Source organism: Puntigrus tetrazona, unplaced genomic scaffold (genome assembly GCF_018831695.1).
Source record: "Puntigrus tetrazona isolate hp1 unplaced genomic scaffold, ASM1883169v1 S000001111, whole genome shotgun sequence".
Taxonomy (NCBI): Eukaryota; Metazoa; Chordata; class Actinopteri; order Cypriniformes; family Cyprinidae; genus Puntigrus; species Puntigrus tetrazona.
In genome coordinates this window covers 690,024-717,418 of record NW_025048699.1, presented here as the reverse complement: position 1 = coordinate 717,418, position 27,395 = coordinate 690,024, and the positions used below count along the sequence as shown (strand labels likewise).

General features: G+C 38.3%; 4 protein-coding genes across 7 annotated transcripts; all 4 read left to right on the top strand.

Annotated features, from left to right (window-relative positions):
• The first annotated feature begins 4,682 nt into the window (after positions 1 to 4,682).
• LOC122340956 (proteinase-activated receptor 1-like) lies at positions 4,683 to 5,826 on the top strand. The gene is made up of 2 exons (XM_043234219.1): positions 4,683 to 4,728; positions 4,781 to 5,826. The coding sequence occupies exons 1-2, from the start codon at positions 4,683 to 4,685 to the stop codon at positions 5,824 to 5,826; spliced, it is 1,092 nt and encodes a 363-aa protein (XP_043090154.1).
• A 2,229-nt stretch (positions 5,827 to 8,055) lies between these two features.
• On the top strand, positions 8,056 to 11,450 carry LOC122341055 (tripartite motif-containing protein 16-like). Its single transcript, XM_043234375.1, has 6 exons — positions 8,056 to 8,673; positions 9,196 to 9,291; positions 9,371 to 9,604; positions 9,941 to 10,094; positions 10,237 to 10,284; positions 10,436 to 11,450. The coding sequence occupies exons 1-6, from the start codon at positions 8,101 to 8,103 to the stop codon at positions 10,954 to 10,956; spliced, it is 1,626 nt and encodes a 541-aa protein (XP_043090310.1). The 5' UTR covers positions 8,056 to 8,100; the 3' UTR covers positions 10,957 to 11,450.
• Positions 11,451 to 12,633: 1,183 nt separating this feature from the next.
• On the top strand, positions 12,634 to 19,782 carry LOC122341051 (GTPase IMAP family member 8-like). Of its 4 annotated transcripts, none has more exons than XR_006250406.1 (6): positions 12,634 to 13,056; positions 14,189 to 14,224; positions 15,223 to 16,053; positions 16,587 to 17,186; positions 17,400 to 18,572; positions 19,209 to 19,782. XR_006250406.1 is itself a non-coding variant. In XM_043234369.1 (6 exons), exons 1-5 carry the CDS (start codon positions 13,041 to 13,043, stop codon positions 18,287 to 18,289), a joined length of 2,373 nt encoding a protein of 790 aa, XP_043090304.1. In that variant the 5' UTR covers positions 12,634 to 13,040; the 3' UTR covers positions 18,290 to 18,308; positions 19,209 to 19,782. The 4 variants fall into 4 exon arrangements, 2 of the variants coding, with proteins under 2 accessions (XP_043090304.1, XP_043090303.1); XR_006250405.1 differs by having other exon boundaries at positions 17,400 to 19,341; positions 19,630 to 19,782; XM_043234369.1 differs by having other exon boundaries at positions 17,400 to 18,308.
• A 1,276-nt stretch (positions 19,783 to 21,058) lies between these two features.
• On the top strand, positions 21,059 to 24,367 carry LOC122341053 (tripartite motif-containing protein 16-like). Its single transcript, XM_043234373.1, has 6 exons — positions 21,059 to 21,913; positions 22,244 to 22,339; positions 22,419 to 22,652; positions 23,239 to 23,398; positions 23,541 to 23,588; positions 23,689 to 24,367. The coding sequence occupies exons 1-6, from the start codon at positions 21,335 to 21,337 to the stop codon at positions 24,201 to 24,203; spliced, it is 1,632 nt and encodes a 543-aa protein (XP_043090308.1). The 5' UTR covers positions 21,059 to 21,334; the 3' UTR covers positions 24,204 to 24,367.
• The last annotated feature ends 3,028 nt before the right edge of the window (positions 24,368 to 27,395 follow it).

Sequence of the window (27,395 nt, the reverse complement as noted above, 5' to 3'; positions counted from 1 at the left end):
TAAAAAATACAGGAAAATTGTTAACAGTGTGGGTGTGTGTTCGTTACTATATACTGTACATTTGGATAGATGAAATCCAGAACAGAAACAGTTTTGCATAGCACCTGTCATCTGTTTTGTATAAAACCCTTCATATGTTTTGCATAGTGCCTTATTTAAATCGAAAATAGAAAGGTAGCAATAACAATAACACAAGGTACTTACCTAAAGTGTGTGTACATGGTAACAAATAACAAACGTGGCTGTACTTACTGTAACTGTGCATGCATGGTAAATATGTAATGGGTGCCAACAGGCATGTCCTTACAGCATCTGTATATGGTAACTAATAAGACACATTACCACACTTACTAATGGTATACACATGGTAAAGTTTAACAAAGTTTAAAGAACTGGTAACTCTAATTGTTAAGTAAAATTGTGCACTTTATTTTACAGTCCTACTTCCATACACTTGCTAGGTATGTAGCGGTGTATGTACCTATCAGCTAATGTGCAGGACATAGACCAAGGTACCTAATGAGTCCTTTCTTGTCAAATTTAAATATGTGAATACACACGTGTCAGTCTACAGTTAATATACCATGATGACAATCCAAATTTTTTTAAAGTACATTGCATAAATATTAATACGCTGACTAAACTAATGCAAACAAATGCAGAGCACAGTAACTTCATTTTAGCATTTCAAAACAAAGTCATAGAGCGGAAAATGAAATGAAATAATGATACTTATACAAATTTTAAAGGAGGTCATGAATAGCCCAAAAGTTATGGCATTTTGCTGTTTCACAGCAAATCAGTAAAAAGCGGTAAAACGCTACCAAGATGGTGGCTTGCAACTCTTCAAGGAAATGCCTTATTAGCGACTGTTTCTATGGGCCACGAATTGTAAGCCATGCACCTTATCATTCAAGTGACGAGTAATCAATAAATATTACCCAAGAAGTCGGCATCTACATACCAGGAGCGGTCCAATCGGGCTTTTATATATATCTGTGGCTCCGCCCACTTTAGGCTTCAAAAATGTTCTTTAGTGGGAATTATTTTGTATCTTTTGTATAATTGAATTGTATCAATGCATTTTTATTGTTTTGTCAAGAAGCGATTTAACCCCTTAAACTACCCCCAAAACCAAAACGTACCCATTTTATATTGACTATAAAAAAATGCATAAATCCTAAACATAAATATTTCTGTACAGTATAAGAGACATGCAGATATAGTGATAATAATGTGAAAAGGACCGGAAATCAACAGCTCATAAATACCAGAATGTAAAATTTGTTATTTTGTGCATTTAAATGATTTCATTTTATTTGTCCTTTTTTTTTTTAATACATACATACACACACATACATACATACATAAACATATATATAGCATATTTTGTAGTATAAGTGCACTGTGTGTAAATTTACTTATGCATTAGATGTGCAAATGAAAAAATACCTATCGGCTTGCTCATTATACTGTGTTTTTGAATTGCAGAGTATATTTTAGTGCATCTGAGAGATGTTCTGAAATGTAATGCATACATGCACAGTTTGCAGCTGAACTACAGTGTGACAGAACTAAGGTCTATGCTCATAATTTATTGTGCACTTATTTATGAGGATGCGATCAATGCGTGCGCTGCATATTCGCGTGCAATTAAAGAGCGTGTGCGGTGAGCAGTAACTTAAGATGCCTGACAGGACAGGAAAGTTTGTTTTACTGACATAAAGCCTATCAACGTCTCCTAATACCACAGTTCATTGTTATTCTACTGAAGCTCATTTGACTCGCACCTGGCGCTGAGGTGAAGCTGAAGTGGGTTTCTGAAAAATCTCCCGTTTGGTGAAGATGCAAAGAAATGCGGCGGCTCCACGGCTTAATAAATGCATTTCTTGTCATGAAAAAAATCACTAAAATGGGTTGTTCTTGAAAAGTCTTCAGTAATAATCAATCATCACTCAATTAATCACCTAATTATCTGATAAATCTAATAGTATGCATACTTGGCAGTGTTTATTTTGTTGTTTTATCTGGGTGGACCCATATAGGGGTCCACAAGGAAACTGGCTGGGCCCCAGCTGGGATGGGTTTATGTGAAGATTGTTTAAAGGTCACTTTTTTTTAAAGTCTAATAATTATTAAAATGCACAGCTCTCAATAATACTGTAATATTAAATGGCTATAGTCAATGGTTAAATATTTTTAAAAAAAGGACAATTTTGTAGAGGCATCAGATAAAAAACATGCCATCAAATAAAAAAAGATACCATTAAACAAATATTAAAAATAGACTGCTTTTTTGTTTCTCCATTAATTTGATGCTTAAATGTGAAATTATTCCAATACAAAATGATATCTATAAATTTTAATGTTAAGTGGGATTAATTACGATTAATTCCAAAAAGTTAGTCATTTTTGAATCATTTGACAGCATTAGTTTAGAAACAATTCTCAGAATTCTATTTGCACAGAATTTAATAACATTTATAAAAATCTAGGTCAGTCTGAAAAAAAACCCTGTCATTCTCATGTAAATAAAGAATAAACACGTCTGATGCTGTTTGAAGAACACGTGGACGTCTGTAGAAACAAGGTGATGTTGTTGCAGTGAAAAGTCAAGCAGAAAACAACAAAATACTGCTGATTTACACACTTTTTTGAGTTAAAACCATTCGTCCTGTATTTCTGCTGCTTCGACAAAATATAATGTAATGCAGTGTGACGGCCTGTCAAAGACGTCAAAGTTTCTGCAGATATTTGTACAGTTAGAAAGTGCTCATGGGGATCAAAATCTTGATTTATCCCTCTGCATGCATTTTATTTTATTATTATTTAATTTTTGACTTCTTTTTTTGCTCTGAGAACGACTAGTAAAAAATAATGGCAAACCTCATTAACACCCTGAGGGTTTTCTGAAGCACCTCCTTTCACCGAATAGTTTAAAATATCGTGACATAACCACAGAAGACACACACGACACGGGGGTTTGCGATTCTGACGCTTGACTTAGATTTGATCATGGAGGTCAAAGCTCTCTTGCTTTCTATTTTATATATGCACGCATGTGGTAAGTACATCGGTAATTAAAAGTGCTATGACTTTCATGGCTTTCTCGTCTGCTTCGATTCACATTTTATTATTTTTTTATTATTCATTTTATTCATTTACACAGAACGTAAAAAAACATGCATTTGATAAATAACAATAAACAGGGTACTAAAAGTACTATTAACGGTAAATTACTGTTTTTTTTTTGACTGGAGTTATATTAAGATGAACATGTTCTTCACGGCCTCTGAAATGTGTCACCTTTATTTATCTGGTAATGCAATAAAAACCTAATGTTTTGTATGTTTGGTTACAGATGGCTCTGAACTCAATGACACTGTTATGACAGAGACCAGTGAGACAACGGTAAATGAGTCCTTTTCAGATTGGGTGATGAATTATTATTTCAAAAATGAATATGCCGGAACCAACTCTTCAGTAATCGAACCCACATACAGATCAATGGAAATACTTCCAGGTAAAGTTTCCAAACCTGCATTTGATCAATTACGGTAGACAGGGTGCTTACAGTACTATTTACAGTAAAGATGAACATGTTCTTCACGGCCTCTGTTTAATAAGTTACAACAGTCACCTTTATTTACCTGGTAATGCAATGTTTTGTATGCTTGGTTACAGATGTCTCCGAACTCAATTTCACTGTTAAGACTAAGACCAATGAGACAACGGCAAAAGAGTCCTTTTTGAATGGAGGTTATTTCAAAAATGTTTCTGGAGAATATCCCGGAACAATCTCAAACTCAGAAAATGAACCCACAACCAGCTCCATGGAAATACCTCCAGGTAAAGTTTCCAGAGTTTCCCATTTTTAACACGTGACATGAGATCGTGACTATAGTTCATAGCACACTATTTCAAGAGGAAAAGCTCATTTTGATTTGTAAATATTATATTTATATTGATTTGTAAAATATATTGCACACAGTCATTTGAGTAGCAAATGACAACATAATTGTTACGGTTCAACACATGATTCACCAATTGATTCACCGAATTCGTTCAATTGGTTCAACAATCAACAAATGCAGTTTTGCTTCAGTAAACACTAGGGTTGGATTTGGTGTAGGGTATATTTCCAGCATGATAGAGCATTCATTTTTTGGACAGTACCTGGATATTTGATTTCTGAACCGTTGCAATGTGTAACCGAAGCAGATATTGTGGACATTTCTCTTTAAAACTGCTCCGAAACATGCAGTAAGGTACATAAAACGATGCTGCACAAAAAATGCAGGTACAATTTTTTAATGAGAGCAGGTTACACATGGGTATTATATTCTCCATCGCGCAGTGGTGTCATATTTGTCAATCAGTCAGCTGCAGGGCCATCGCTAGTGGAGCGAAAGGTGGTGACAATTATAGGGGCCCATGGCTGTGGGGGGGCCCCGGCGATTTCAACCAACTGACTGAGGCCCTAAAAGATGCTCAGGACAGTTGACGGGCCACTGCTGTACATTGTCACAAAACCTTATTGTTTTAAGCATGCAAACATGCAAACAGAAAATAATGCTCTCAAAGCACTTGAACACCAGATTTGGCTCATGCCACCTTCTCTGGCTCTTGTACCGATAAATGCATACACAATTCTGTCAAAATAACCATAAGAACAGTCGGTTATGCCTAACTATTATAAGAGTGAAGCCCTGTATTTGTCTGGTGGTGGTGAGAAGTTTTAACGTTGTTATGTATTTATCTGTTGCATATGTGTTTACAGATGACATCGTTGATCTTGTTCCCGACTATGAAGAAATTACCGCACGTACAGAGTCAGGTAACAGCAGCAATCTGAATCTCAGCAAGACTACAAAGGACTCGTTCAACATCTCAGAGGAGTCTGTTAACTTCCTCAAAGGCCCGCTGGTCACACGGATCATGCCCTCGTTGTACATCATCATCATCCTCATTAGTTTGCCCCTCAACGCTTTGGCCCTGGTGGCGTTCACCTGCAGGATCAGAGAGAAGAAGCCGGCGGTGATCTACATGTCTCAGCTGGCGTGTGTGGACCTGCTCTTCGCCCTGCTGCTTCCTCTGAAGATCCACTACCAGCTGAACGCTTCAGATTGGGTGTTCGGTGAAGCGGCGTGTCGCGTGCTCACCGCAGCGTACTACTGCTACATGTACTGCTCCATACTGCTGATGATGTGCATGAGCGTGGACAGGCTGCTGGCCGTAGTGTTCCCCGTCGCCTCTTTGACCTGGAGGAGCGCAAGGAAAGCCACATGCGTGTGCGCGCTGGTCTGGATGCTGACGCTCGCTGCTAGCGCTCCTCTTCTCTCCGTATCGCAAACGTTCAAGATAAAGGATGTGGGCGTCACCTGCCACGACGTGCTGAATCACGCAGAGGTGTATGTGTACCTGTTCTCCATCCTCTCCTGCCTCTACTTCTTCTTGCCGCTGGTCGTCACTTTAGTGAGCTACTCTGCCATCATATATGTGCTCACCACCACGCCTAATGTCTCGAAAACATCATCTTCAGACAAGAAAAGGAGAGCTGTGATTATGGCTATAGCTGTGCTGAGTGTGTTTGTAATTTGCTTTGCACCAACCAATGGCATCTTGTTTTATCACTGTGTTCGTTTATCCACCGCAGGAGGCACCGAGGAGGGCAAATATTACGTGATAGCTCTGTGTTTGGGGAGCGCAAGTGTGTTTCTGGACCCTCTTCTCTACTACTATGGTTCGTCTCAATGCAGAGAGAAGATCAGCTCTCTGATCTGGTGGAGGAAGAATAAAACCACACTATCAAACACAAAAAGTTGAACAAATTCCTCACAGTCAGCTCTGAACTGATAGTGACTAACTTTGAAAAAGCATTTGTGAAAAAGCAGTACAAAAGCACTCACTCACTCACTCACTCACTCACTCACTCACACACACACTCACACACACACTTATTTATCTTCTGCAGGTTAATGGTCCTCTACCCACTTGTAAACTGCTTTACTAAAGATTCATTTATAAATGTATAGTCTGTATTTCTGAGGTAATTGCCGTTTTACCGGTTCACTCAACTGTATTTAATTGACAATTTTAAATGACTGGAATGATACAGTATGTTTATTTTTAATGTTAGTCTTTGCACATGTATAAACTTATATAACGTATAGCATGTATACGATCATATTACGCCTTTAGAGCTTGAAAAAAATAGAAATGCATTTAGTTTGTATGTAAAAATGTCTTGATTTTTGATGCAATATGCATTGTAGGATGTAACAATGCTTATAAGTGTATTTATTATCTACTGTACTTAAAATATAAAAAATAAAAAAATATTGACATTCCATAAATGTCATATTTCAGAACAGAGTCAACAAAAGTGCATTGAAAAGTGTAATATTTTCTTATATTCTTATATTTTCAGCAGTGCACTCCACATAATATATTTTTTATTTCTTTAGTTTTAAAATCGTCAGCATTTACAAACGTGTTCAAGCTGCACCTGTTTCATCTTCAAGAGTTTGTAGTTTTCACAGCACATTGTTTACAACTCAAATTGTCTATGAGCTGTTTACTAGACCGGTATCACGTATGAAAGCTACCTCTTTGAGTGTCTCTGAGACGGTTAAAATTAAATGAAGTTAACCTGTGGCAAATTAATTTCAATAGGTATGATTTGGAAAGTCACACATATCTTAATAAAAGGTAGCATTTTGGAGAAAATCATATAAAAATTTACATTAGCAGTAGCTTGAGTTGTGTTGAGAATTGAACACTATTATAATTACCTATTTTTTATATCTAGCATGTCTTATTTAGTCTATGAACACATTTATTTTGAATAAATAGAAATGCACAAAACTTTTAATAACACAAAAATATCTGTAATTTGGTCTTAAAGTGCTGTTAATGGTAGTGCGTAAACGTCTTGGTTACATATGTAGCCCTTGTTCCCTTATATGCTCTGATAAGAGAAAGCCCCAATGAAATTTGGCAAGTGGTTAACTAATCCTGAGCTCCGCCCCATGACGCAGGTATAAAAAGGCTACAGATGTAACCACTCATCAGATTGCTGAGGAGCTGAAACCGAGTCTCAGCTCTCAGTGATGGTTCAAGGTTGTGGCAAAGAGACATAATGTCTCCATTCCTTCCATCAGAGAACGAGGGTTACGAGACGTTCACAGTCTGTCAGTCACTACAAGAGTCACTACCAGACTGGGGTCCAATGAAAAACCTCACAACCTGAACTCATTACTATGGATAGCACTGCAACAGTTGGCAAGCGATGTGTGCCAGACTAATGTCATGTAGAGGTAGTAGCCATCCCATCGCCCCAGAGCAATTCACTAACATTGGTGCCCATAGGGGATCAGAGATGAGTACATGACTACTGGAGAAGCCAATGCGCTGTTCCTAAATTAAAAATGGAAGGACTTCCAACCTTTGGAATGACAACAGAAGGAGCCGATTCGTCCAGAAGGACAGAAAAGGCGGGATCTCAGCACTGTCAGGGGCATGGACTAGCAATGGAACTTAATAACTCAAAATGACTGACAGACAGGGAACGCCATTGATCTCACGTTGCACTCTGCCATAGATTTGTGCGGCGCTTACACTTTTGGCATGTTCACGAATTCTCCTGAGCGAAACAATTAGAAGTGTATATGAGCTAGATTGTTACTTAAGTTTTACTGCTATGTCTGGCCTAAAATGTAGTACTGTCACCTTGTGTCACCTTGTGAAACAGCGCGATTTGTAAATTATGTCGTGTGGGCCCCTTATAATACATTTCAATGGACGAGCTGCCGACCATTTGATATGAATTCACGGGCCGGACAACCCTGGTCTATATATTGGTTTGTGATGGGCTGCTGTTTCTGTATGATGGACTGGCTGGGAAAAAAATGGTACCGGCCCAAAACTAAACTCAGCAGAAGCATGAATGAGGAAGTTGTTTTACAGACTCACATAAAAACCTGTTTTACACACGTCACTCAAACACAGTACCAGGAACCTAATCACGTGACTTCAGGGAAAGATAAACTGAAGTGTAGTTGATCTGTTGTGTTTGTGTCTCTGTATTCAAGCAGTAAAATGGCAGAAGCCAGATTTTCTCAGGATGAGTTGATGTGTACAGTGTGTCTGGATCTCCTGAAGGATCCGGTGACTACTTCCTGTGGACACAGTTACTGTAAGAGCTGTATTACAGGCTGCTGGGATCAGGAGGATCAGAAGAGAGTCTACAGCTGTCCTCAGTGCAGACAGACCTTCAGTACAAGACCTGTATTATCTAGAAACACCATGCTGACTGAACTGGTGGAGAAACTGAAGAAGACCAAACTCTCTGCTGATTGTGACGCTGGAGCTGGAGATGTTCAGTGTGACGTCTGTCCTGGAAGAAAATACAGAGCCGTCAAGTCCTGTCTGGTGTGTCTGGAGTCTTACTGTCAAACTCATTTTGAGCGGCATGAGGAGTTTCATTCACGTAAACCACACAAAGTGACCGAAGCCACTGGACGACTGCAGGAGATGATCTGCCAGAAACATGAGAAGATCCTGGAGGTTTTCTGCCGCACTGATCAGACATGTATATGTGTGCTGTGTACAATTATTGAACATAAAAATCACGACATTATACCAGCTGCAGACCAGAGGACAGAGAAACAGGTATTTAACACTAGACTCTGATGAGGTATTGCTGAAACTCATTTCATATGTGTTTATATCAGCAACATATTAATATTTTACAGCAGTCACACAGCAGCGGAAATAAACAGCAGCTGAAAGAAGTTTCACTGTTTGCTGAAAACACAATCTTTTGTATAATAGGCGTAGGTTAAACAACATAAAATAATTGAGTGAACTATTCATGTTTAACAAAATATATACTTCTATCAAAATACAAGTTAAATGCATTGTTTAGTAAATGTGGCAGAATCCAGATGTTTTCAGTCATTTATAGCTTCACTTAATTAATCTGTTTTCTGTTTAGAGCCGTTAATTACAGCAGAAACACTGTCAGTATAAACATCTACATCAGTGTCAGTTTCACTTATAATAGCCATCCTTTCTAGAGTTTGAACCTATAGCCATTAGTTATGAGCTCCTTTTTCTGGATTCATCTTATCTCATGATGATTTAGTGTCAGTAGTTTTCTGTGAGATTCACTATCATCTGTTTGTCCTGCAGAAGCAGCTGAAGGAGACTCAGAAGACGCTCCAGCAGAGAATCCAGCAGAAAGAGAAAGATCTCCAGCAGCTGACAGAGGATGTGGAGTCTTATAAGGTGAGTCTGGAGAAGAAGAGAAGTTTGTCTTAGTTTCAGTTCAGACTCACTGATGCCTGAATCACTGTGTGTTTATCAGCGCTCTGCTCAGACAGCAGTAGAGGACAGTAAAAAGATCTTTACTGAGATCATGCGGTCCATTAAGAGAAGATGCTCTGAACTGATACGACTGATCAGAGATCAGGAAAAGCAAGCAGTGAGTCGAGCTGAAGGACGACTGGAGCGACTGGAGCAGGAGATCAATGATCTGAGGAGGAGAGACGCTGAGCTGGAGCAGCTTTCACACACACAGGATCACATCCAGTTCCTGCAGGTAACACATAAATAATGGTCATCAATCTGATCATAGCCTTGAGCTGCTTTTCTTGAGCAAATATGCTCAGCTCTTCAATAGGACTCCATTGATGCATTTAAGCTGTTAGATGGACATTTATCTTCTTAGCAGATGTTTTATCATCTAAACTATTACTAAACTACACTAGAAAGTATAGCTATAGTATAATAGAATCTGTACCTCTGTGATACAATAAATATGAGAAGAATGAAGCTGATTCTGTGAAAGATCTGGATTGAGTTTCTAAAGATCAGTCAGGTCTGATGTTATCGGGTGAAGTTTGGAGTTGATGAGTTTGATTTCTGTTTTCTGTAGAGTTTCCAGTCTCTCTCAGCTCCTCCTGAATCTACAGACGTAAATGACAATGTCTTCATTTCTTTCATCTCTTTGGATGATCTGAGAGAATCTGTTCATCAGCTGAGACACAAACTGGAGGATTTCTACAAAGAGGAGCTGATGAAGATCTCAGGTAAAGTCCTGGAGATTGATCTGCTCTCAGAAACCAGTCCATCATCATCATCTCATATCATGAAGAACATCATGTTAGAAATGTCTTAGGAATGATGCAGAATCATGAGAATAACTCTGTTCATTTCTGTTGATTTCCACAGAAACACTGACCAACATTGTTCCCAGCACCAGGAACGACTTCCTACAATGTAAGTTATTAAGAAAACATGTAAATGTAAATGTAAAGATGTAAATGATGATTAGCTCAGGATATCTGCTCCTCTGTACTGAGGCACTGATCATACACTGAACATGAAAAGATTCATAATTCCTGATTCTGGTGTGTTTTATCTCCATCAGACTCCCATCAGCTTACTCTGGATCTGAACACAGTAAATAAACGTCTCCGTCTATCTGAGAACAACAGAAAGATTACTTACAATCTCACAGACCAGTCGTATCCTGATCATCCAGACAGATTTGATTATTTTTGTCAGGTGTTGTGTAGAGAGAGTGTGTGTGGACGCTGTTACTGGGAGCTGGAGTGGAGTGAAGGTGTGTTTATATCAGTGTCATATAAGAACATCAGCAGAAAGGGATGGGGTGATGAGTGTGTGTTTGGATCTAATGATCAGTCCTGGAGTTTGGAGTGCTCTTCTTCCAGTTACTCATTCAGACACAGTGACAAAGTGACTCGTCTCTCTGTGAAGCCCATCATCAGCAGCAGAATAGGAGTGTTTGTGGATCAGGGAGCAGGAACTCTGTCCTTCTACAGCGTCTCTGACACAATGAGCCTCATCCACACAGTCCAAACCACATTCACTCAGACGCTCTATCCTGGGTTTTTGGTTGGTTATGGATCATCAGTGAAACTGTGTTGATGAATCAGAACAGACAGAACAGAGATTCTACCCATAATGCTCTGAGAAGATCTACATTAGAGCTCTGACTAGATCCGTTCCTGTTTTGTGAACTACACTGCATGGTTTCTTGAATTTATACTAGTAGACCGGTTTCAGAGAAATCATGCGGTAATGAAATAGACTGATATGGTGTGGATGATATTTCAGTTTAGATGAAGATGATTTGTGACACATGGGACAAAACATGTCCAGCAACTGTAACTTCTATTACATTTATAAAAGCTAATGTTTTCAATTGTTGATGTTAGAATTAATAATAGATCAGTAATAGAGTGCATTGAAAACAATTGTTCCCTTTAATTGAAGTTTATCAAATCAATTACACTTATTCTCTTCTTACTACATCTAAAACACTGTCACAGAGAGGCTTCAATCATTCATAATTTTTTTTGGAAAACTTTTTGACAACACTGTCAGACATTCAATAAAATGTAAATAAAGCAGTAAATAAATAAAGAATCTGCCTGCCATATTCACCTCTGCAGAAACTATATTAATTATATAGTTTTAAAATACTTTAAATAATAAAACATAATCTGTGCCAACACCATTTTACAATTTTTGAGGAAATAATTTGAAATGTTATACTTTTTATACTGAAGAAGCAGGTTTTGTTATTTTGAGTATTTGAGTATTGAGGTTTTGAGTATTTAGCTTCAACAGAGAAAACAAAATAAATACTACATTAACAGCAGTCAATAAGTTGATTAAATGGAGTTACTCATTAGTTAATACCGATCGTGTTATCACCTGTGACTGTCACTTTCCATATTTGCAGAAATGTACATTCCTAAAATTATACATGCCATATCATAACATTATTCAGCCTGAAGGTGGTGCATCATGAGGTGGATCAGGATGGTAAAGGGTTGTCAGTAAAGTGCAGCAGAGCATTTAAACAGTTATCTGAGAGAAACTGATCTGGGGGTGTACCAGAAAGCAGGGTTAATTTACCGTCTGCTAAACCATGAACTCTCGGTTGATTAACTGAAAACGTGTCCGTTACATATATAACCCCTGTTCCCTGATATGACAGGTCAGATATGACAGACGAATTGGGATCTCACTTCAGGACCAATCTGCTTCTAGTGTATTAAAATGAGCCAATGAACATTGGCATGTGATAATTGCATCCAGCTGCCGCTGATCACAGCGTGAGTATAAATAAGCAGCGGCTGCGGCGCATATTCAGGTTTTCGCTGAGGAGCCGAGCCAGCGACCCGACCCATCATCTCCTTTCTCTTCATCAGGGAACGAAGGTTACAGACGTAGAGGTTCCCTTTCAGTCAGTTACTCTGAGTCTCGTCGGATATGACCGACGAATTGGGATCCCTACCAAAACGCCATGGAGGCTGCCTCTTCCAGTGTCCTGTGGGAACCTCACATGCCCTCTCAGTCCACAGTGTAGGCCGGGGCTCTACCAGAATCCAAAAATCTCGACGGAACGGGTTTTTGTCCCAGCATTACCCATCACAGGCATGTCGGCTATTGTCCATCACCTAACGCCAGGTAACAATCCATCCAGAAACACAGGTGTGCATCGTCTGAAGCAAGACCCAGATGTCTTCCAAGACGCAACGTCAAGTTTGCCAGAGGCAATGTCATCTTAAAAAAGACACACTCGTGAAGGCTCTTTTAGGAAAAAAAGCTATTTTAGTGCTGAGGAAAACAAGATATGGCCGCTTGCACACAACAGAGGGGTAGCACAGCCTGATGTTGCAATCCACTTGACACGGAAAAGTCTTGAAGTAGAAGGGAGCAGAACGTGTCACATGAAAGCAGAGCACAGTACACTGAAACAGACTGCAGAATAAATCTGTTCATGAAGAGGATTTACTAAAGTTTAACACAACAAGCAATTCATTTCAAGGTTTGTATCTCGGAGATCAGGGCGACTTATGAAATAAACATTCTTTAAGATTCCTGTAAATAAGAAAGCGGGTAAACTTGTTTTGACGTGTAATATCAGTTCATCCACAGAGGTGCGCTCGTGAGTCTTTATCTCTGCTCGTTTCACTTTCGCTTTAAAGTTGAGCGTAAAAATGGCTCAGAGTAAAGGTAAGATCTGACTAACCACAAAACATGTAGACTGTATCATTGCAAATGTTTCTGCAATTATGTGTCAGAATGCAAAATAATTCTGTAGCGCTCAGTAATAACACTACAGCAGTGTGTCTGGAAACTACTTTACAGTAGGCATATATCGAAAAATAACAGATAAAACGGTCTTCCTGTCTTCGAAGGCAGCATTTTAGAGCTTTCAGACGCATCTTCTACATCTAATCCTCATCAGACATGAAACTGCATCAGCTGTGTAACAGAATGAATGTATTATTTAACACAATGTTGAACCGTGAACATGCCAAGTTGATGATCGACTCCATCTTCATTCTGAATCCAATTCACACTCACCCCCAGCTTTTTGTTTATTATTTAATGTTATTTATTTCTGTATTCACGATAATAATAATAATTCACGATGTTGGGATAAAATGTTATTGTTTACAAGCAGATACGCTGTGTTTTCAGATTTTCATGCAACTAAACATACAAATGCATAAATAGGGACATAGTAATTCACCTACAGTTTTATGTAAAGTCCACGTAAAGTATACTTACAAAGTGTACTTTTACTTTTATTATCATTTCTGTACATGGCAATGACACGTTAGTCATATTCAGAAGATGATTTATGACGTCTGGAAGCACGTGGACTCTTTTGTTGTCGTTTTGTCCTGTGCCATGTGTTCCATGTAACCTACTTTCTGTTAATTGTCTAATTTGTCGTCAGCTGTGTCTTGTTAGTTTAGTCAATTCCTGCGTGTATTTAAGTTCCAGTTTGCTTCTGTTTAATGGACCGTTATTGTCTTTTAATGCGTGTGGTTTTGTGTCCTGTCTGCCTGCCAGCCTGTAACTGTAGTGTTTATTTCACTCCTAGAAGATTAAAATTGTTTAATTTTATTTTTGCTCGTTGAATGCTCTGTCTCTTGCAAACCACACCGTGACAGCTCTATTTAGTGTACTTTTATATACTAGCTATGGAGTTTTGAAACCGTGCACATACAAGTACACTGATATCTGTATACTTAAAAACAAACTTGAACTGAAGTATACTCAATGAATTAATCTTGAAGTATACTTCTTCTTTTTGGTGAGGGTTACTAACAGCTTGCGTTCTTGTGTTTTGCAGCAGACAGAAGTAGTCCGGAGTTAGATCGTCCCAACAGTAAGTCCATTTAAATGGTTATGCTTTGACAGAGAAAAGGTGTTTTTTAGTGAAGCAGGTAAATGAAGTGCCTTCGAACTAAATAAATTTGGAAGAGCCGTGTCTTTAACTCCTTTTGAAAATCATGTAATCATGTTCGACAGTCTGTGTATATCATGATAAAAGTTGAATTTACTCTTATTTAGCTGAGAGATGATAAAATCATGTATGAACACACACATACACACACGTTTTCCAGAATGTCTCTAATGCAACAGAAAAGAAAGGTGAATTCATGCAGATTTATTGTTTATCAAACTTGCTATTTTAGTTATTACCTTTTAGTTGTGTATAGCTGGATAATGGAGAAAGACAAGAAAAGAAAAACATTTACATATGTGACCCTGGACCACAAACAGTCATAAATCAGTTTTTAGAAACTGAGTTTTATACATCATCTGAAAGCTGAATAAGTACGCTTTCCATTGATATAGTTGTTTGTATATTTGTCTGAGAAACAACTATTTAAAAATCTGGAATTTTGGGGTTCTAGAGTTCTCCAAATGAAGTTTTAGCAATGCATATTACTGATCAAAAACCCATACAATGTATTTTTGGGTATTGCTACAAATATTCCCCAGTGACGTAAGACTGGTTTTGTGCGCCAGGGTCAAATATAGGCCTGGTTTCACAGACAGGGCTTAGACTAAGTCAGGAATAGGCCACAGTTTAATAAGGACACGAGTAGTTTTTATAAACATGTTATCTACTGGTGTGCATCTCGAGACAAAACAAAAGCACACATAAATGTTTACGATGAGTTTCTTTCATCTCAGGCTTACCTTTTAGTCTAGGATTAGGCTTAAGCCAGGTCTGTGAAACTGGGGAACAGTGTTTTAAGTGCTTTCAGCAGTAGTGATTACAGTCGCCATTTTGAGCTAAATATTGTTATTTACTGTTATTGTAGTATGCAAAATACATGTTGAGGTAAAATGAGTAATTGTGTGACCCATTTTCAGTGTCAGACGCACCAGTGCAGGGGCTTCCTGATGTCAGTCTCTCGTCCAGAAGAATCGTTCTTCTGGGTAAAAGTAATGTTGGGAAAAGTGCAGCAGGAAACACAATCCTGGGACAGAGAGCGTTCAGATCTGAGAGAATGAGATCAGTGAGCAATAAATGTTCAGAAGCACACGGCACTGTTTCAGGCAGATCTGTGTCTGTAGTCGTCACTCCTGCTTTCTTCAACACAGAGATGAGTCCTGAACAATTTGCGATAGAGATGTCGAGAAGTGTGTATTTATCCAGTCCTGGACCTCACGCTTTCCTCATCGTGTTTCCGGTGAATATGAGACTCACCGATCAGGACGAGAAGATTCCTCAGGAGATCAAGATGATGTTTGGTCGGGAGGTGTTAAAATACTCCATCGTCCTCTTCACTCACGGAGATCAGCTGAAAGAGCCTATAGAGGAACTCATCGAGGAGAACAGTAGAATGAGAGATATAGTTGATCTGTGCGGAGGCAGATATCAGGTGTTCAACAACAGAGACATATATAACAGAAAGCAGGTGAATGATCTACTGAAGAAGACTGACACAATGATAGAGCAGAACGGAGGAGGACACTACACTCATCAGATGCTTGAAGACGCTTTGAGATCCAGACAAGAAGAAGAAGACCAGAGACTGAGAGAGGAAGAGCAGAAACGGAGAGAGATAGAGGAGAGATTGAGGGAGGAAGAAAGAAAACGACAAGAGAAGAAACCAGTGCAAGAGGAGATTGCAGAGAAACCCCAGACGTCTGAAGAAAACCGACCGAAAGAGGAGGAATGTAGAAAACAAGAAGAAAAAGGTGAGATTTTGATTGACAATGAAATACATAAGCACTCTATGTTTCTAAAATAAAATTCCAGTAAAATTATAAAATAATATCTGTTGCACTTAAACGTAAGCATTTTAAGAAGTTTTTATGGTTGACGTATTAAACAAAAGAGCAACACAAACAGCCTTTTTAAGTTCTTTAAAATTAGTGGAGACATAATATATTTAAAAATAACTTTTAAGGGTGCGGATTAAGAAATGAGAGTCCAATAGATGTTTTCTGCCATTTACTTTATTGAAACCATAAATGAAACACAAAAATAATACTATGATTCACGGTATAGCAGAAGTTACTCTTTATTGAGAACTTGTCTGTGCGTCGCTATAGTCTTCAAGAAGTCTTCAAGAAATCTCAGTAAGGGAGTGTTTCATTGCAGTTATATACATTTAGGGGGCAATGCTTAGAAATGGAGACAAAGCACTTTGGGTCAAATAGAAAATTAAATGGTCAAAACATACATGGACCTAAATTTTTATTTATTATTTTATGTTATTTATTTCTAGGTTCTGGATTAAAAATGGAGGGAACACACTTAATGCCAAAAGTGTGTTTGAATTTGGTCTTGCTGGGAAGAACAGGAGCTGGGAAAAGTTCAACGGGAAACACGATACTGGGACGACAAGCTTTTAGTTCAATGGAAAGCTACAGACCCGTCACTCAAAATATTGCTGCAGAAGTCGGCCATGTTTGTGGATTACTGATCGCTGTTTATGACACGCCGGGATTTTCTGGCGCAGAGCTGAGTAAAGAAGAGCTCGGGAAATACGAAGAGGTTCTACAGAAGTGTGAAGCAGACTTGTGTGCGTTTCTCCTGGTTCTCCAGCCTCAGAGATTCACTGAAGAAGAGAAGAAAACTGTGGAGGAGGTTGAAGCGCTGCTGGGAGAAACACTCCTGAAGAAAACCTGGATCATCTTCACCAGAGGAGACGAGCTGGAGGATGAGAACATGAAGATTAATCATGTCATTAATGATAACGCGTTCTTGAAGAAACTTACTCAGAACTACGAGGGCAGATGGCACGTGTTTAACAACAAGAAAAAAGGGCAGAGCGACCAAGTGAAGTCTCTGATAACTAAAATATTCCAGAACAACTTAAAGAACCGTAAGTCTGTTTTAGATCAATAGGAAAATTATATATATATATATATATATATATATATATATATATATATATATATATATATATATATATTTCACAGAGTTTCTAAGAAAAATTTATAATAAAACAAAAGTTTTCAGATTTAAAAAAACAGTAAAACTGTAAAAATGCAACAAACCATTTACTGTATATCAACTTTTTTCTTTTTACACACAGTTTCCAGAAATCCCTGGCAAAGTATTCCCATCAGTATCCAACACTCCGGCGTGTCGTTTAGAAGGATTATGCTGCTGGGAAAAAGCGGTGCTGGGAAAAGTTCAGCTGGAAACACAATACTGGGAAAGAAAGAGTTTGAATCTGATTCAGGTTCAGAAACTCGTGAATGTTCAGAGAAGCACGGCACTGTTTCAGGCAGATCTGTGTCTGTAGTCGATACTCCCGGGTTCTTCGACTCGGAGATGAGTTCTGAACGTTTAATGAACGAGATCATGAGAAGCGTTTATCTAACCAGTCCTGGACCTCACGCTTTCCTCATCGTGTTTAATGTAAATATGAAGATCACTGAGCAGGAGGAGAAGATTCCTCAGATGATCGAGATGATGTTTGGTGAGAAGGTGTTAAAATACTCCATCATCCTTTTCACTCATGGAGATCAGCTGAAAGGAAAGAGCATGGAGCAAGTCTTTAAAGAGAACAGCAGGTTCAGGCGTGTAGTAGATCAGTGTGGAGGCAGATATCAGGTGTTCGATAATAAAGATCGGAAAAACAGAAAACAGGTCGATGATCTGCAGCAGAGGACTGACACGATGATAGAGAAGAATGGAGGACACTACAGTGATCAGATGTATGAGGACGCTTGGAAATTTAGACGAGAGGAAGAACAGAGGCAGAGAGTGAGAAAGCCAGAAGTGAATTACAGTAAGGCTCTTCTCTATGGTGCGGTTGCTGCTGGAGCTGTTGTGGGTGGAGCTTTAGGCGTCGGAGCTGCTGTCGGAGCTGCTGTCGGAGCCTTCGTCGGCGGAAAAGCTGCTGCTGGATTCATTGATGCTCGGAAACAGAGAGAGGAAGAAGAGAGAAGACAACAAGAGGAAGAGGAAGAAGGCTGACACTCGAGACAGAGCTACGGTACAGAGCTGCAACCGACTGATGAATTCAACCTGCGGCACATCACTGTTTAGGATGGCGCTTGATTGGCTGATCATCTTCGTCATCATCATCCTCACTGCTGTGCTGCAGCTGGAGAACCCAAAAACAAATTCTGTCATTTTTTTACAAAAAAAGATGCTGGCAGCTTGTAAAACAATACAGAAAAACTGTAAACACATTTGCAGCCCAAAACGGTACAATTTACAGGATAAAACTGTAATTTAAAAACAAGAACAATTGCATGTAAGCCAAAATCAGTTTTTGTACTTCTAACATGCTGACACCACCGTAATAATGGTGGAAAAAAGAGAAAGCACACAAAGTATTAAAAGCTCATCACAAGCAGAAGTATTAATATATAATTAATATATATAGAGTCATTCATACAAACACAAAACCCCATCACAGTAAAACGCATGAATAATGCAATAATTTTGAAATAAAATACTTTAGGGAATAGGGAATTCTGGGAATATCATTTTACAGTTCTGACTGTAAATTATACATTGAAATGTTCTATTCTTTTATTTAAAAAAGGGTAAAATTAATAGCATTTTATTGTACAATTACATTAAATGTCTGATGTATGTATTAGTTTTTCTCTGTATATAGTACAGGAATTTACTGTTAACCTGCTAAATCTTACTGTTACAATTTTACAGTTAGAATTACAAATATTTATTACAGTGTACAATATAAAGTCATTCACCAGACCAGCTGGAAGTGAACACTTTTACATACAGGGAATATGTATGAATTGATCAACTCTATCTAAAAAATATTTCACAGTCACAAACATTGAAGGATTCTGATAAAAGTTAGAAAGACATGAAAATATATATCCTGAACTTCTATTATTTGTCTTCTTACATTCAATAGGAGCAAAGAAATTCCCGCATGTTCTGTTAAAGGAGCCGGACAGACTTCACAAGAGTAGATGAATGGAGATAGATATTCTGAAACCAATCAAAGGTCGATTGGAGACTTTTTAGACGTATCGTATTTGAACCAGGTGAATGAATCAATTGAAGAAAGATCAATGAACAAAAATCAGTAATGAGAGGCTTAATAATATGACCAGTTGTCCTTGAGGGAAACCTGTCAATATTGTTATTAGGAGTCTCGTTGAAATCACCAAATGTAATGAGAAAGGCAGATGGGAATTTACCTCGTAATAGTGATATCATTCTGCAAATGGTTATGCAAATTTTTAAACGCTGACACCTTGTGTACTTTGTCATTTTTTCTCTCAAGAGATGTATGTATAGTTTAACTTGAGTACTGTATCTCTCTGTAACAGCTGTGAGGCTCTTGGTAAGAAAACGATCCAGAAAGGAACGGGTTCGACTGACGCTGAGTGCAGTAATAAAACACGTTCTCATTCACTGACACTGATTCTGTGTGGAGTGTGGTCAGGGTTGTTGATGGTCGTCATTGCAGTTATTGTAAAGAAACATTATTGAAAACGTGTTCAATCATGTTTAGTAGACTTTTATTGGGACAGTTAAGCTGCACTGGTACCCAAAAAGTGCACTGAACCTTTTTAAAAAAGAAGAAGGACTTGGACTGGTGCATCTACGAAGTCAGTTGTTTTCAGGGTTTACTTCATACAAAGACTTTTAACTCTGAGAACTCAAACTGGTAGAAGTAATTCTTCTCTGTACTGAGAGGGTTTGAAGGCCTGGGTTTGGACAGGGCTTCTCTTCAGCTAGATCCTAAGAAGCTGAAACTCTTTACGTTCTCAAAGTAGCTGGAGATAACTTTATAGCACAGCTGCATCACTGCCTGGTTTGGGACCTGCACCGTCTCGGATCGCAAGACCCTTCAGAGGATAGCGAGGACAGCTGAGAAGATCATTGGAGTCTCTCCCCTCTCTATCATGGATATTTACATCACATGCTGCATCCGCAAAGCTCACTGCATTGTGGACAACCCCACACACCCCTCACACACACGGTTTACACTCCTACCATCAGGAAAGAGGTTTTGAAGCACACAACCAGACTGGGCTACAGCTTTTTCCCACAAGTCATCAGGATTCTCAACAATCAGAAATGAAGTGGACTGAACCGTTTGAATTCCCTTTAAACTTTACATTCACACAGCCCATTTACATAGTGCCTGAACTTACACTTATACTTACATTTATTCATTACTTGATTGTTTACATTGTTTTGCCTACTATTCATACTGTTTACTTGCTGTCTTTGCATCTCATTTTGCTGCTATCAATATCTCTCGAATTTTGCAGTTCTTTTAGTCGTGCACTGTGTTGTCTGCAATGATTGCACACTATGCACTTATATGACTAGGACAATTACTTTAGGCCGTAGAAGAGTCCCCATTAAACATAAAAACACAACATTTGTGTGTGTGTATATATCCTATACATCATAATCATAAAAAGTTGATATTAGCAGTCGCTTGAGTTGTGTTGAGGATTAAACTATTATAAGTACGTAGTGTTTAATACTTATTATATCTAGCATGACTTATTTAGTCTATAAACACATTTATTTTGAATAAATAGAAATGCATAAAACTGTTAATAAAAAAAAAATGTTTAAACCCTTTTGAATTTGTGCTCCGTCACAGATTTGTGTGTCATGCTTCAAAGCAGTTCAGCTGTTCTTCTTTTGGTGCATTCAGGAATTTGTAAAGAATTTTGTGTGACCTCTTATAATACATTTCAACAGATGAGCTGCCGACCATTTGAAATTCATTCACGGGCCGGACAACCCTGGTCTATATATTGATTTGTGATGGGCTGCTGTCTCTGTATGATGGACCGGTCCTTGTTGGAAACAAAAATGGTACCGGCCCAAAACTAAACGCAGCAGAAGCAGGAATGAGGAAGTTGTTTTAAAGACTCACAGATAAACCTGTTTTAGACACGTCACTCAAACACAGAACCATGAAAACAGAAATCACATGACTTCAGGGAAAGGTAAACTGAAGTGTAGTTGATCTGTTGTGTGTTTGTGTCTCTGTATTCAAGCAGTAAAATGGCAGAAGCCAGATTTTCTCAGGATGAGTTGATGTGTCCAGTGTGTCTGGATCTCCTGAAGGATCCAGTGACTACTTCCTGTGGACACAGTTACTGTAAGAGCTGTATTACAGGCTGCTGGGATCAGGAGGATCAGAAGAGAGTCTACAGCTGTCCTCAGTGCAGACAGACCTTCAGTACAAGACCTGCTTTATCTAGAAACACCATGCTGACTGAACTGGTGGAGAAACTGAAGAAGACCAAACTCTCTGCTGATTGTGACGCTGGAGCTGGAGATGGAGATGTTCAGTGTGACGTCTGTCCTGGAAGAAAATACAGAGCCGTCAAGTCCTGTCTGGTGTGTCTGGAGTCTTACTGTCAAACTCATTTTGAGCGGCATGAGGAGTTTCATTCACGTAAACCACACAAAGTGACCGAAGCCACTGGACGACTGCAGGAGATGATCTGCCAGAAACATGAGAAGATCCTGGAGGTTTTCTGCCGCACTGATCAGACATGTATATGTGTGCTGTGTACAATTATTGAACATAAAAACCATGACATTATACCAGCTGCAGACCAGAGGACAGAGAAACAGGTATTTAACACTAGAGATCAAGTTAATATTCAGTGCAGTGATCCAATAATCCTGTGTTCAAACTAGAGACGCATCCTAATTACAGAGAGCATAAAAAAAGTGTAAAGCTCTATGTCTGTGTTACTTTCACTTTTATGATACATATGCTTGCGGTGTAAAACAAGCCATGATCTTCATGTTATTTAATGTATAATTGTAACTTATTATTTCTGGAGTTTAACCCTACAGCCATTAGTTATCAGCTCCACTTTTCCTGGATTCATCTTATCTCATGATGATTTAGTGTCAGTAGTTTTCTGTGAGATTCACTATCATCTGTTTGTCCTGCAGAAGCAGCTGAAGGAGACTCAGAAGACGCTCCAGCAGAGAATCCAGCGGAAAGAGAAAGATCTGCAGCAGCTGAGAGAGGCTGTGGAGTCTCATAAGGTGAGTCTGGAGAAGAAGAGAAGTTTGTCTCAGTCTCAGTTCAGATTCACTAAAGCCTGAATCACTGTGTGTTTAACAGCGCTCTGCTCAGACAGCAGTGGAGGACAGTGAGAAGATCTTTACTGAGATCATCCGCTCCACTGAGAGAAGACGCTTTGAACTGATACGACTGATCAGAGATCAGGAAAAGCAAGCAGTGAGTCGAGCTGAAGGACGACTGGAGCGACTGGAGCAGGAGATCAATGATCTGAGGAGGAGAGACGCTGAGCTGGAGCAGCTTTCACACACACAGGATCACATCCAGTTCCTGCAGGTAACACACATCTAGAAGAACAGATCAGACTGGACTTGAGCAGATCCTGCTGTGACAGAGAAACTTCATTATTATTGAAGTGTAATTATGTTTATTATTATTATCGAAGTGCTTATTATGTAATCATCAGTCAGACTCTCATCTGATCCTCTTCTGAAAAAATAAAAATATTTGCTTGATTTTGCATTAAATTCTGTGATTTCTGAATTATTAAATCAAAACTCTGTGTCCTTGTTAAGTTTCAGCATTTTTTAATTTATAAATAATGGTCATCAATCTAATCCCCTTGAGCTGCTTTTGAGCAAATATACTCAGCTCTCCAATAGGACTCCACTGATGTGTTTGAGGTTTTAGATGGACATTTATCTTCTTAGCAGATGTTTTATCATCTAAACTGTTTCCTAGAAAGTTCACCTAGAGTATAAGTGACAAGTACTAGAATATGTAGCTCCAATATGATATAATTAATATGAGAAGAATGAAGCAGATTCTGTGAAAGATCTGGATTGAGTTTCTAAATATCAGTCAGATCTGATGTTATCGGGTGAAGTGTGGAGTTGATGAGTTTGATTTCTGTTTTCTGTAGAGTTTCCAGTCTCTCTCAGCTCCTCCTGAATCTACAGACGTAAATGACAATGTCTTCATTTCTGTCATCTCTTTGTTTGAACTGAGAGTATCTGTTCATCAGTTGAGACACAAACTGGAGGATTTCTGCAAAGAGGAGCTGAAGAAGATCTCAGACAGAGGTAAAGTGCTGGAGATTGATCTGCTCTCAGAAACCAGTCCATCATCATCATCTCATATCATGAAGAACATCATGTTAGAAATGTCTTAGGAATGATGCAGGACCATGAGAATAACTCTGTTCATGTCTGTTGATTTCCACAGTTACATTCAGCAACATTGTTCCCAGAACCAGGAACGACTTCCTACGATGTAAGTCAGTAATAAGCAGAAAACTCACTAAATATAGTTCAGCCAAGATCAAGTTAAAATATTCATAATTCCTGATTCTGATGTGTTTTATCTCCATCAGATTCCCATCAGCTTACTCTGGATCTGAACACAGTGAATAAACATCTCCGTCTTTCTGAGAACAACAGAAAGATTACTTACACCGACACAGATCAGTCGTATCCTGATCATCCAGACAGATTTGATTATTTTCGTCAGGTGTTGTGTATAGAAAGTGTGTGTGGATGCTGTTACTGGGAGCTGGAGTGGAGTGGAGATGTGTTTATATCAGTGTCATATAAGAACATCAGCAGGAAGGGAGAGGGTGTTGAGTTTGGATCTAATGATCAGTCCTGGAGTTTGGAGTGCTCTTCCTCTAGATACATATTCAGACACGATGACAATGTGACTCGTCTCTCTGTGAAGCCCATCATCAGCAGCAGAATAGGAGTGTTTGTGGATCAGGTAGCAGGAACTCTGTCCTTCTACAGCGTCTCTGACACAATGAGCCTCATCCACACAGTCCAGACCACATTCACTCAGACGCTCTATCCTGGGTTTTTGGTTGGTTACGGATCATCAGTGAAACTGTGTTGATGAATCAGAGCAGACTGAACAGAGATTCTACCCATAATGCTCAATAAATTTTTAAAGGTTTTGTTGTTGTGGTGAAGTTTTGTCCACACTTTTTTGACAACACTGTCAGACATTCAATAACATGTAAATAAATCAGTGAATAAATAAAGGATCTGCTTGCCACATTAAATTCTTTAAATAATAAAAAATAATCCAGGAAGTACTTTGAATATTTCCTGTGTCATCATATGCCAACACCATCTTACAATTTCTGAGGAAATAATTTGAAATGTTTATATTATTTTATTCTGAAGAAGCAGGTTTTGTGAGTATTTACCTTCAACAGAGAAAACAAAATAAATACCACATGAACTCTATCATTTTGGGATAGAAATGGCAAATTTGTAACAACATGAAGTCTTCATATCTTTGTGGTTTTTAAGTACATTCTAACTTAATTTTTCTAATAATATACTAATATTAATATTAATAACATATTTAGCTTATATTAATGAATTAATGCTAAATATGTGACCTGAAAGCATGTATTGTTTTTGTGGACTGATAGCAACACTTCTAGTAAAGTCAGGGTGGAGAAAACATGTTTCAGGAACATGTCATACAAAACATATACGTAATACAATTCGTTACTATTCTGCAAAATAGTGGATCATATTCAAGATTCTAGCCTATAAACAAACCAGTTCAATCATATTTAGTGTACTTTTTTTTTGGGACAGTTAAGCTGCACTGGTACCCAAAAAGTGCACTGAACCTTCTTAAAAAGAAGAAGGACCTGGACTGGTGCATCTACGAAGTCAGTTGTTTTCAGGATTTACTTCAAACAAAGACTTTTAACTCGGAGAACTCAAACTGGTAGAAGTAATTCTTCTCTGTACTGAGAGGGTTTGAAGGCCTGGGTTTGGACAGGGCTTCTCTTCAGCTAGATCCTAAGAAGCTGAAACTCTTTACGTTCTCAAAGTAGCTGGAGATAACTTTATAGCACAGTTGCATCACTGCCTGGTTTGGGACCTGCACCGTCTCGGATCACAAGACCCTTCAGCTATCCTCTATCTATCCAGCTGAGAAGATCGTTGGAGTCTCTCCCCTCTCTATCATGGATATTTACATCACATGCTGCATCCGCAAAGCTCACTGCATTGTGGACAACCCCACACACCCCTCACACACACGGTTTACACTCCTACCATCAGGAAAGAGGTTTCGAAGCATTCGGGCTCTTCCAACCAGACTGGGCTACAGCTTTTTCCCATAAGCCATCAGGATTCTCAACATTTAGAAATGAAGTGGACCAGGTTCCTGGAGAAATGTTGTCTCATTTCACGATATACTGCACAGCTATATGTAGTTGAAATGACAATAAAAGCCACTTGAACTTGAGAAACACTGCATCATTTTTAGCTGTCCCAGACAAAAGACTGTTATCAGAATCAGAAATCTCTGTGATTGTTTCACGATACCAGTCTTTTGTCTGTGACAGCCAGAAATCATGCAGCGTGTCTCGGGCTTTAGATCTTAACAATTTGATTGTGAAGAGTTTAGATGTGTCTGGAAAGATATTTTACAAAATCTGTCTTAAAATCTTTAATAAAAAAGCTTTGAATAATAATTTATAGAACACAATGAACATGACTCATCTCTTTAAATTACCATAGATTATATTTCTTATAGTTATAATGCTTTATAAATTCATATCTTGTCATTTTACTTGTTACTTTACTTAAAGTGAACAAATACTACTTAAGTAATAATTGTCATACGTGGACTCCTTTTTGTTGTTGTTTTTGTCGTGTGCCATGTGTATGACCTACTTTTAGTTAATGTCTTATCATGTTCAGCTGTGTCTCGTTTATTAAGTATTTAGGTTGTGTATTTAAGTCCTGTGGTTTCAGTTCTGTTTGTCCGATCTTGTCAATGTTTGATGTGGTTTAGTTTATCTGCCTGTCTGCCCGAGTTTTTCTTTATGTGCATGATTAAAATCGTTAACTTTATATTCTCATCGAGTGCTCCTTCTTTTCTCTAAACCACACCATGACAATAATACTTGATGGTACCCTTTAGACAAGTACCCTGTTAATAATTGAGATAGTGTTCAGTAGAGTATTAGTAGTGTTTCTGCTAATTGTATGCTAACACTTTATTTTGATGGTTCCTCAACAGACATACTGAGTATAGATACTTTGCAAGTATGTGAATATTCTACCTACCCTACCTAAGCCCAGAGACAGAGCGTAGTAAAGTACATTTACTTGAGCATTGTACTTTTTGAGTATCTGTATTTTACTTGAGTGTTATTCTTCACTATATTTGAAACACAAATATCATGCTTTTCACTCCACTGCATTTCTACAAAGGACCTCAAAGTAAAAGGTAGTTTCTATGTAGCAGCTTTTTTCTTACAGCTAACACATCATATCGGTTGGCAGCAATAAAAAAGCTTTATGGGTGAGAATAAAGAAACTTTATTTATCTGCAAAGAGACATTTATACGTCACAGCAGTGCACATTATATACACATTATATATTTTTTTGTTTCTTTAGTTTTAAAATTGGCAGCATTTTCAAACGTTGAAGCATTACACCTATGAAGAGTCCCCATTAAACATAAAAACACAACATTTGTGTGTGTGTATATATCCTGGTATATATATATATATATTTCATCATAATCATAAAAAAGTTTATATTAGCAGTCGCTTGAGTTGTGTTGAGGATTAAACTATTATAAGTACGTAGTGTTTAATACTTATTATATCTAGCATGACTTATTTAGTCTATAAACACATTTATTTTGAATAAATAGAAATGCATAAAACTGTTAATAAAAAAAAATCTTTAAACCCTTTTGAATTTGTGCTCCGTCATAGATTTGTGTGTCATGCTTCAAAGCAGTTCAGCTGTTCTTCTTTTGGTTCATTCAGGAATTTGTAAAGAATTTTGTGTGACCTCTTATAATACATTTCAACAGATGAGCTGCCGACCATTTGAAATTCATTCATGGGCCGGACAACCCTGGTCTATATATTGGTTTGTGATGGGCTGCTGTCTCTGTATGATGGACCGGTCCTTGGTGGAAACAAAAATGGTACCGGCCCAAAACTAAACGCAGCAGAAGCATGAATGAGGAAGTTGTTTTAAAGACTCACATATAAACCTGTTTTACACACGTCACTCAAACACAGAACCAGGAAC

Bases quoted from the DNA above. Each gene is read 5' to 3' on its own strand.
- LOC122340956 (XM_043234219.1), top strand. From the start codon at position 4,683: ATGCCTAACTATTATAAGAGTGAAGCCCTGTATTTGTCTGGTGGTG. The intron at 4,729-4,780 runs GTGAGAAGTTTT...ATGTGTTTACAG, and splicing joins CCTGTATTTGTCTGGTGGTG to ATGACATCGTTGATCTTGTT.
- LOC122341055 (XM_043234375.1), top strand. From the start codon at position 8,101: ATGGCAGAAGCCAGATTTTCTCAGGATGAGTTGATGTGTACAGTGTGT. The intron at 8,674-9,195 runs GTATTTAACACT...TTTGTCCTGCAG, and splicing joins ACCAGAGGACAGAGAAACAG to AAGCAGCTGAAGGAGACTCA. The intron at 10,095-10,236 runs GTAAAGTCCTGG...TGATTTCCACAG, and splicing joins GGAGCTGATGAAGATCTCAG to AAACACTGACCAACATTGTT.
- LOC122341051 (XM_043234369.1), top strand. The intron at 16,054-16,586 runs GTGAGATTTTGA...ATTTATTTCTAG, and splicing joins TAGAAAACAAGAAGAAAAAG to GTTCTGGATTAAAAATGGAG. The intron at 17,187-17,399 runs GTAAGTCTGTTT...TTTTACACACAG, and splicing joins CCAGAACAACTTAAAGAACC to TTTCCAGAAATCCCTGGCAA.
- LOC122341053 (XM_043234373.1), top strand. From the start codon at position 21,335: ATGGCAGAAGCCAGATTTTCTCAGGATGAGTTGATGTGTCCAGTGTGT. The intron at 21,914-22,243 runs GTATTTAACACT...TTTGTCCTGCAG, and splicing joins ACCAGAGGACAGAGAAACAG to AAGCAGCTGAAGGAGACTCA. The intron at 22,653-23,238 runs GTAACACACATC...TGTTTTCTGTAG, and splicing joins ATCACATCCAGTTCCTGCAG to AGTTTCCAGTCTCTCTCAGC.